Source organism: Primulina tabacum, unplaced genomic scaffold (genome assembly GCF_025594145.1).
Source record: "Primulina tabacum isolate GXHZ01 unplaced genomic scaffold, ASM2559414v2 Contig1109, whole genome shotgun sequence".
NCBI lineage: Eukaryota > Viridiplantae > Streptophyta > Magnoliopsida > Lamiales > Gesneriaceae > Primulina > Primulina tabacum.
In genome coordinates, this window is record NW_027460102.1 from 17602 (window position 1) to 28525 (window position 10924).

The 10924-nt window shown below is 32.3% G+C and overlaps 1 protein-coding gene and 1 pseudogene across 1 annotated transcript; both read left to right on the plus strand.

Moving 5' to 3' along the window:
* LOC142535663 (protein TIC 214-like) overlaps positions 1 to 2164 on the plus strand; it is a 7152-nt pseudogene extending 4988 nt beyond the window's left edge.
* A 6504-nt stretch (positions 2165 to 8668) lies between these two features.
* On the plus strand, positions 8669 to 9932 carry LOC142535664 (NAD(P)H-quinone oxidoreductase chain 4, chloroplastic). The gene has a single exon (XM_075641829.1). It carries the CDS (start codon positions 8673 to 8675, stop codon positions 9789 to 9791), a length of 1119 nt encoding a protein of 372 aa, XP_075497944.1. The 5' UTR covers positions 8669 to 8672; the 3' UTR covers positions 9792 to 9932.
* The last annotated feature ends 992 nt before the right edge of the window (positions 9933 to 10924 follow it).

Here is a 10924-nt window from a genome sequence, read left to right on the forward strand (position 1 = left end):
TATAAAAAAGCCACTTGATAGTATTAGTAAAAAAAATTCACATTATTTTTATGACTTATCCTACATGTCACAAGCATATGTATTTTACAAATTATCAAAAATCCAAGTTAGTAACTCGTCTAAATTAAGATCTATTCTTCAATATCAAGGAATCCGTTTTTTTCTTAAGCCTGAAATAAAGGATTCTTGTGAAATAGAAGAGATGTTTCATTCGAAATTAGGAGTTTCGAGTTATAAAATGAATCAATGGAAAGGATGGTTGAAAGGCTGTAATCACTACGATTTATCTCAGATGAGATGGTCTAGATTAATATCAGAAAAGTGGCGAAATAGAGTTCGCCACTGTCGTATGACGAAAAAGGAAAATTTAAGCAAACGGCATTCATATGAAAAAAACGAATTAATTGATTCCAAAAAACAACAAAAAATTGAAGTCTATTCATTAGTGAATAAATCGAATAAAAAAGATAATTTTCAAAAATACCATATATATGATCTTTTATTATATAAATTTTTAAATTATGATTATGAAAATAAAACAGAATGCTTTTTTTCTATATTTCCGTTTCAAGGAAATAAGAACCAAGAGATTTCTTATAACACACATAAAGACACCCTTTTTGATATGCTGAAGAGTATTTATATCAATAATTTTCTAGGAAAGGTAGATATTCTACCTATGGAAAAAACTGCGGATAGAAAATATTTTGATTGGAAAATTATCAATTTTTCTCTTATACAAAGGGTAGATGTTGAAACCTGGATCGCGATCGATATTAATATAAATCAAGATACTCCGATTGGTACTAATAATTCTCAAATAATTAATAAAAAAGATCTTTTTTATCTTATTATTCCAGAAATCAATCCAACAAACTCCCACAAAGTCTTTTTTGATTGGATGGGAATGAATGAAAAAATGTTAAAGCATCCCATATCGAATCTTGAACTTTGGTTCTTCCCAGAATTTGTGTTACTTTATAATGCATATAAAACGAAACCTTGGTTTATACCAAGTAAATTACTTCTTTTAAATTTGAATAGAAATAAAAAAAGTAGTGAAAATAAAAAGATCAATGAAAAGCAAAAAAGAAGTTTTTTGATACCATCGACTAAAAATCATCGAAATCAGGAACAAAAAGAATCCACAAGCCGAAGATACCTTCGCTCTATTCTTTCACAAGAAAAAGACATTGAAGAAAATTATGAACGATCAGACATGAAAAAAGGGAAAAAGCAAAAACAATACAAAAGTAACACAGAAGTAGAACTAGATTTATTCCTGAAACGTTATTTGCTTTTTCAATTGAGATGGGACGATACTTTGAATCAAAAAATGATCAATAATATCAAGGTATATTGTCTCCTCCTTAGACTAATAGATCCAAGAAAAATTATTATATCCTCAATTCAAAAGAGAGAAATGAGTTTGGATATAATGTTGATTCAGAAGAGTTTAACTCCTACAGAATTGATGAAAAAGGGAGTATTGATTATAGACCCCATTCATTTGCCTGGAAACGACGATGGACAATTGATTATGTATCAAATCATAGGTATTTCCTTATTTCAAAAGAGTAAGCACCAAACTAATCAAAAATACCAAGAACAAAGATATGTTTCTAAGAATAATTTTTATGAAGCTAGTTCACCACATCAAAGAATAACTGAAACTAGGCACAAAGCTCATTTAGATTTGCCTGTTCCTGAAAATATTTTATCGTTTAGATGTCGTAGAAAATTGAGAATTCTGATTTGTTTCAATTCGAAGAGTAGGAATGGTGTAGATAGAAATTCAGTATTTTGGAACGAGAAGAATGTAAAAAACAGCAACCAAGTTTCGTCTGATAATAAACATCTGGATAGAAAGAAAAATAAATTAATTAAATTAAAGCTTTTTCTTTGGCCTAATTATCGATTAGAAGATTTAGCTTGTATGAATCGTTCTTGGTTTGATACCAATAATGGCAGTCATTTTTGTATATTAAGGATAGAGATGTATCCACGAATTAAAAATTCGTGAATAATACACTTTTTAACTATATATATGCTTACTATATACTTATATACTTACTATATGCTTGTAGAGTATATGAAAGCAACCAAATACACACATCACATGTCTTACATTTCATTCGAATAGCTAATACGAAATTTGTCTCAATTAGATCGCAAAAGAAATCAACAGAACCTGCTTCATTTTCGGTCTAAATTCTTCGATGCGAAAAAGTACCAATCCTTTTCTATCCTCTATCTAAATCCAATTTTAAATTGGTTGGATTGATTGATTTTACTTCAGAAAATTTAGGAGTTCATAAATTGTATATACCACATTAAAATGAATAGCATTATTATTACTGATCAGTAAAATCCATATCTGTAAAAAAAGGGAGCAAAGGCATTTTTTATGGTCAAAAATTCATTCATTTCGATTATTTCTCAAAAAGAAAACGAAGAAAACAGAGGGTCTGTTGAATTTCAAGTATTCAGTTTCACCACTAAAATAAGGAGACTTACTTCACATTTGGAATTGCACAAAAAGGACTCTTCATCTCAGAGAGGTTTGCGAAAAATTTTGGGAAAACGTCAACGGCTGCTGGCTTATTTGTCAAAAAAGAATATAGGGCGTTATAAAGAATTAATCGGTGAGTTGGGTATTCGAGAAATAAAAACTCGTTAATTTGAAGTGTGATACCATTTAAACTTATTCATTTCCATTTTGATAAACTTCTTTTTACTTTCAGAAACGCACGGAAGAACAACTCGAGAAAAAAAAAACTTATGATTGCATCAACTACAAGAAAAGACCTCATGATAGTCAATATGGGCCCTCACCACCCATCAATGCATGGTGTTCTTCGACTGATAGTTACTCTCGACGGTGAAGATGTTATTGACTGTGAACCAATATTGGGTTATTTACATAGAGGGATGGAGAAAATTGCGGAAAATCGAACAATTATACAATATTTGCCTTATGTAACGCGTTGGGATTATTTAGCTACTATGTTCACAGAAGCAATAACTGTAAATGGACCGGAACAGCTAGGTAATATTCAAGTACCTCAAAGGGCTAGCTATATCAGAGCTATTATGTTAGAATTGAGTCGTATCGCTTCCCATTTGTTATGGCTTGGCCCTTTTATGGCAGATATTGGGGCACAGACTCCTTTCTTCTATATTTTTCGAGAACGAGAATTGATATATGACCTATTCGAAGCTTCCACCGGTATGCGCATGATGCATAATTATTTTCGTATCGGAGGAGTAGCTGCTGATCTACCTCATGGCTGGATAGATAAATGTTTGGATTTTTGCAATTATTTTTTAACCGGGGTTGCTGAATATCAAAAGCTTATTACACGGAATCCTATTTTTTTAGAACGAGTTGAAGGCGTAGGCATTATTGGCGCAGAAGAAGCACTAAATTGGGGTTTATCAGGATCAATGCTACGAGCTTCCGGAATACAATGGGATCTTCGTAAAGTTGATCGTTATGAGTGTTACGATGAATTTGATTGGGAGGTTCAATGGCAAAAAGAAGGGGATTCATTAGCGCGGTATTTAGTACGAATCAGTGAAATGACAGAATCCATAAAAATTATTCAACAGGCCCTGGAAGGAATTCCAGGGGGACCCTATGAGAATTTAGAAATCCGACGCTTTGATAGAATAAAAAACCCTGAATGGAATGATTTTCAATATCGATTTATTAGTAAAAAACCTTCTCCAACTTTTGAATTGTCGAAACAAGAACTTTATGTAAGAGTTGAAGCACCAAAAGGCGAATTGGGAATTTTTATGATAGGAGATCGGAGTGTTTTTCCTTGGAGATGGAAAATTCGACCACCGGGTTTTATCAACTTGCAAATTCTTCCTCAGTTAGTTAAAAGAATGAAATTGGCTGATATTATGACGATACTAGGTAGCATAGATATCATTATGGGAGAAGTTGATCGTTGAAATGATAATTGATACAACTGAAATACAAACTATCAATTCTTTTTCCAGATTGGAATCCTTAAAAGAGGTCTATAGGATCATATGGATGCTTGTCCCTATTTTGACTCTTGTATTAGGAATCACACTAGGTGTACTAGTAATTGTTTGGTTAGAAAGAGAAATATCTGCAGGAATACAACAACGTATTGGACCTGAATACGCTGGGCCTTTAGGAATTCTTCAAGCTCTAGCAGATGGTACAAAACTACTTTTCAAAGAGAATCTTCTTCCATCTAGAGGCGATACTCGTTTATTCAGTATCGGGCCATCCATAGCGGTCATATCCATTTTACTAAGTTATTCAGTAATTCCTTTTAGCTATCGACTTATTCTAGCTGATCTTAGTATTGGTGTTTTTTTATGGATCGCCTTTTCAAGCCTTGCTCCCGTTGGACTTCTTATGTCGGGATATGGATCAAATAATAAATATTCCTTTTTAGGTGGATTAAGGGCTGCTGCTCAATCAATTAGTTATGAAATACCATTAACTCTATGTGTATTATCAATATCTCTACGTGTGATTCAGTGAGACATAAAAATTCCCCTATTTCTTTTAATTTCTAGCAAGAAAGTTAAATGAACTGAATATCTATTTTATATTTTTTTATTCATCATTGGGGTTGATAAAATAAACCAGATAGTTATATGAGTGAAATAAAACGGCTTAAAGATTTGCTGTTAAAGGAATTCAATCTCATTTCCTATGTACAAGAATTAAGTGAAAGTAAAGACATAAGCAGTCGAGACTGTTTACCCCAAGATTAGTTGATTAGTCATCATGACTTGAAGCGGGTTCAAAAGATCAACTTATGGGGTTTTTACCATCTATTAACATAGCGATTGCCCCAATGGGAGATTCAAACAAAATGAGTGAATGGTTAGGAAGACCAAGATACACAAAGGATTAATAATAGAGATTCTGGAAATTATCCAATAGGATATTTCTTTATAGAAAAGGAATTTGAGTTCGGGCTTTAAGTTGGTAGAAATTATTAAGAAGTACCCCCCACAATTTCGATCTAGAGTATGTTCCTATCCACCGATTAAGTAAATAACTATCAAGAACGAAGAAATCTTTTACTTTAGATAACGTCCCCTTTTTTTTGAGAAAGGAGAATAGGAACGAAATAAAATAGAAAGACTAGAATTGCAAAAAGAGATCTTTTTTTTTTTTATTCATACCTATCCTTATTTAGAAAGATAGAATTCTTATTATGAAATGCAATCGCTAATTCTTTTTCGTAATCGAAAATTATAGGTTGAGATATCTATGTGATATTCGTCTAAAAAGCCTTTTTTTATTCAAGGATAAAGTTTTTAATCAACAAAGAAAAATGAAAATTATTAAAAGATGAGATCAATTCAGAAGCACTTTATTTATTCGAAATCTAGCAGACAGAATTTCATTGGTCTAATTCGAAACCTTAGAATAAGCGTTTGACTCTCGATCGATCTTATAACCACAAAAAAATAATGTAGAAAGGTCCTTATTTGTGACCTATGAGGAGCCGTATGAGGTGAAAATCTCATGTACGATTCTGTAATAGCGACAGGAGCAGTGATGTTAGCGTCGACTATGATTATCTAATAGTTCAAGTACAGTTGATATAGTTGAAGCGCAGTCAAAATATGGTTTTTGGGGGTGGAATTTGTGGCGACAACCTATAGGGTTTATAGTTTTTATAATTTCTTCTCTAGCCGAGTGTGAGAGATTACCCTTTGATTTACCAGAAGCAGAAGAAGAATTAGTAGCAGGTTATCAAACCGAATATTCAGGTATAAAATTTGGTTTATTTTATGTTGCTTCATATCTAAATCTACTTGTTTCTTCATTATTTGTAACAGTTCTTTACTTTGGGGGTTGGAATCTTTCTATTCCATACATATTCGTTCCTGAGCTTTTTGACATTAAAAAAAAAAGTAAGGTTTTTGGAACAATAATCGATATCTTTATTACATTAGCTAAAACTTATTTGTTCTTGTTCATTTCTATTGCAACAAGATGGACTTTACCGAGACTGAGAATAGACCAACTTTTAAATCTTGGATGGAAATTTCTTTTACCTATTTCGCTAGGTAATTTATTATTAACAACTTCGTCCCAACTTCTTTCACTGTAAAAGAATTCCCTATTCACAACTTATCTGAAACAAGAGAAAGAAACAACTATCAATTTAGTTATAGATATTCGATATGTTCCCTATGTTAATTGAGTTCTTAAATTCTAGTCAACAAACACTACGAGCTGCCAGGTACATTGGTCAAGGTTTCATGATTACCTTGTCCCATGCGAATCGTTTACCTATAACTATTCAATACCCCTACGAAAAATTGATCACATCAGAACGTTTCCGAGGCCGAATCCACTTTGAATTTGATAAATGCATTGCTTGTGAAGTATGTGTTCGCGTATGTCCTATAGATTTACCTGTTGTTGATTGGAAATTGGAATCTGATATTCGAAAGAAACGATTACTTAATTACAGTATTGATTTTGGAATCTGTATATTTTGTGGTAATTGCGTTGAGTATTGTCCAACAAATTGTTTATCAATGACTGAAGAATATGAGCTTTCCACTTACGATCGTCATGAATTGAATTATAATCAAATTGCTTTAGGTCGGTTACCGGTGTCAATAATTGACGATTATACAATTCGAACAATTTCTTCGAATTCACCTCAAATCAAAAATGTATAAAATCGTTATTCAAAAAACATTCCTTTAGGTTCAAAAGTGATTTTTTCTTGAATTAGGGAATGAGGTTTTTGCTTGGTCAATACAAATGAGCGATTACTTGGCGATAATTGTGGTTTAATTTGAATTGAAAGTCAATTTATATTCGAATATGATTTCAATAGTTTTAAATTCTGGTTTCGATAATATAGTAGCCCCATAACTCTATCTACATCAACCCACACCACCTCCATTCAAATTTCTGTCAATTAAGATTAAGAAGTATCCTGATAACCTCCTCTTTCCTAGTCAGGTCAATAAAGTCATGAAATATTTCGATTTCTTTTTTTTCTATAAAATAAAATGGATTTACCTACACCAATACATGATTTTATTTTAGTCGTTTTGGGATCGGGTCTTATATTAGGAAGTCTGGGAGTAGTATTACTTCCGAATCCAATTTATTCGGCCTTTTCATTGGGATTGGTTCTTTTTTGTATATCCTTATTCTATATTCTATCGAATTCGTATTTTGTAGCTGCTGCGCAGCTTCTTATTTATGTAGGAGCTATAAATGTTTTAATCATTTTTGCTGTGATGTTCATGAATGGGTCAGAATATTACAAAGATTTTTCTCTTTGGACCGTTGGGGATGGAGTTACTTCAATGGTTTGTACAAGTCTTTTTATTTCACTAATTACTACTATTCCAGATACGTCGTGGTATGGGATCATTTGGACTACAAAATCAAACCAGATTCTAGAGCAAGATTTGATAAGTAATAGTCAACAAATTGGAATTCATTTATCAACAGATTTTTTTCTTCCATTTGAACTCATTTCAATAATTCTTTTAGTTGCTTTAATAGGTGCAATTGTTATAGCTCGTCAATAATAAATCTTTAAAACGAAGAATTCAAATAGAATCAACGAAAAAGGAATGTTATAATCCCTTTAGTTCCTGTCTAAAATAGAAATCCCTTTTTCTATCGATCTATTACTAATATATTCCCTTGTTTCCTACTTGTTAGAAGCGAATCGATTGAATTATTGTTCAGATTGAAAGGAATCAAGATTGATAAGGAGTTGGTTAATGATGCTGGAACATGTACTTGTTTTGAGTGCCTATTTATTTTCTATTGGTATTTATGGATTGATCACAAGTCGGAATATTGTTAGAGCCCTTATGTGTCTTGAACTTATATTAAATTCAGTTAATATAAATTTTGTAACATTTTCTGATATTTTTGATAATCGTCAATTAAGAGGAGACATTTTCTCAATTTTTATTATAGCTATTGCAGCCGCTGAAGCAGCTATTGGACCTGCTATTATTTCATCAATTTATCGTAACAGAAAATCAACTCGTATTAACCAATCAAATTTGTTGAATAAATAGTATTAATCATATAAATCAAAATTCGAATAGTCATAAATTAATTCAAATTAGCAGGTTTGATAGGTCAAGTATGATCATGGTTGCAAAAAAAGAAGAAATCAAAGTATTTTGGCCCTAGCTCCTAAATCAATTCGGAAGTAGATTGATTCTGATCACTCATTGATTCGTCCGGTATCTAAATATAGGATCCACTTCTCAGTTAGTTTACTAGATCGAAATCTTATGATGTTCAAAACTGTATAGATACAATGTCACATTCAGTAAAGATTTATGATACATGTATAGGATGTACTCAATGTGTTCGAGCGTGCCCCACTGATGTATTAGAAATGATACCCTGGGACGGATGTAAAGCTAAACAAATCGCTTCTGCTCCAAGGACCGAAGACTGTGTTGGTTGTAAGCGATGTGAATCTGCCTGTCCGACCGATTTCTTGAGTGTTCGAGTTTATTTATTGCAAGAAACAACTCGTAGTATGGGTCTAGCTTATTGATACGTTCCATAAAACTCTCCTTGAATTCATCTTTTTTTTACCGACAAAATCCGTGCTCAAAATATTTTTATTTGATTTTGAGCACGGATTTTTCTGGCCCAAATGTATCTTGTCTTTACCACGAATCATTTTCCTTTATTAACAATAATTGTAGTTTTGCCAATATCTGCAGGTTCATTAATTTTCTTTCTTCCACATATAGGAAATCGACTAATCCGTTGGTATACTACATGCATATGTATTTTAGAACTTCTTCTAACGACTTATGCATTCTGTTATCATTTTCAATTGGATGATCCATTAATCCAACTAGTGGAGGATTTCCAATGGATCGCTTTTTTTGATTTTCATTGGAGATTAGGAATAGATGGACTTTCTATAGGACCTATTTTACTGACGGGATTCATTACGACTTTAGCTACTTTAGCGGCTCGGCCTATTACTCGAGATTCTCGATTATTTCATTTTCTGATGTTAGCAATGTACAGTGGGCAAATAGGATTATTTTCCTCTCGGGACCTTTTACTTTTTTTCCTGATGTGGGAGTTAGAATTAATTCCCGTTTATCTACTTGTATCCATGTGGGGAGGAAAAAAACGTCTGTACTCAGCTACAAAATTTATTTTGTATACAGCGGGTGGTTCCGTTTTTCTTTTAATGGGAGTTCTGGGTATCGGTTTATATGGTTCTAATGAACCAACACTTAATTTTGAAATATTAGCTAATCAGCCCTATCCTGTGGGCTTGGAAATACTATTATATATTGGATTTTTTATTTCTTTTGCTGTCAAATTGCCAATCATACCCCTACATACATGGTTACCAGATACCCATGGAGAAGCACATTATAGTACTTGTATGCTTCTAGCCGGAATCTTATTAAAAATGGGAGCGTATGGATTAGTTCGAATCAATATGGAATTATTTCCTCATGCTCATTCTATATTTTCTCCTTGGTTGATGATAGTAGGTGCAATGCAAATAATCTATGCAGCTTCAACATCTCTGGGTCAACGGAATTTAAAAAAAAGAATAGCTTATTCCTCTGTATCACATATGGGTTTCATAATTATAGGAATTGGTTCTATCACAGATATGGGGCTCAACGGAGCCCTTTTACAAATAATCTCTCATGGATTTATTGGTGCTGCACTCTTTTCTTGGCCGGAACTACTTATGATAGAATACGTCTTGTGTATCTTGACGAAATGGGTGGAATAGCTATCCCAATGCCAAAAATATTCACGATGTTCAGTAGCTTTTCGATGGCCTACCTTGCATTACCAGGTATGAGTGGTTTTATTGCCGAATTAATAGTATTTTTTGGACTACTTACTAGTCCAAAATATTTTTTAATGACAAAACTACTAATTACTTTTGTAATGGCAATTGGAATCATATTAACTCCTATTTATTTATTATCTATGTTACGCCAGAGTTCTATGGATACAAGATATTTAATGTACCAACCAATTATTTTTTTGATTCTGGACCGCGAGAGTCAGTTATTTTGATCTCTATTTTTTTACCCGTACTAGGTATTGGTATGTATCCTGATTTTGTTCTTTCACTATCAGTTGAAAGGTTGAAGTTATTCTATCTAATTCTTTTTATGGATAGTTTTGATGAATAAAAAAGAAAAAAAAATATTATTTTTTTTATGTTCGTTGTACAATGAAAAAAAGAGGGTTTTTTTCTTCTCTTAGGTTAAGTAAAAAAATCAATTTGAACAGGTGAGAACCTTGTGAATCACTACACTATTAATTCACAGGGGTTCTCACCTGTTCACACAAAGTTTTTTTTATCTGATATGTGTTGTCCACTTTTCTATTCCTATTATCATAACCCCTTAAAATTAATTGTGTTTAATTCAATATATGTTATGTAAATAAACCATAACTATGTAGTCCTATTCCTAATAGATTTATCCCAAAATAGCATATCCAAATTATAAGAAATCCATAGACGCCACAATTGCTGAATTGGTACCCTGCAATTTTATATTTGTTCGAGTATGTAAATAAATCGCGAATACGATCCAAGTAAAAAAGCCCAAGTTTCTTTTGGATCCCACTCCAATAAGATCCCCATGCTTCGTTAGCCCATACTGCTCCAGAAAGATTCCTATGGTTAAAAGATAAATCCTAGACTAATAACCCGATAACTCCAATAATCCAATTGTTGAATCAATTGGGACTGTAAAATTAAAAAGAGAAGTATTTTTGAAATAGTACTTCGTTCGTTCATGTATTCAATTTCACCAAAGAAAAGGAACCATTGAAATTTAAAAAACGATTACTCGTAGAAAAAACTTTTTATTTTTTCTAACTGTATGACTATATGATACTGATAAT

Coding starts and splice junctions, on each gene's coding strand:
- LOC142535664 (XM_075641829.1), top strand. CDS start 8,673: ATGTATCTTGTCTTTACCACGAATCATTTTCCTTTATTAACAATAATT.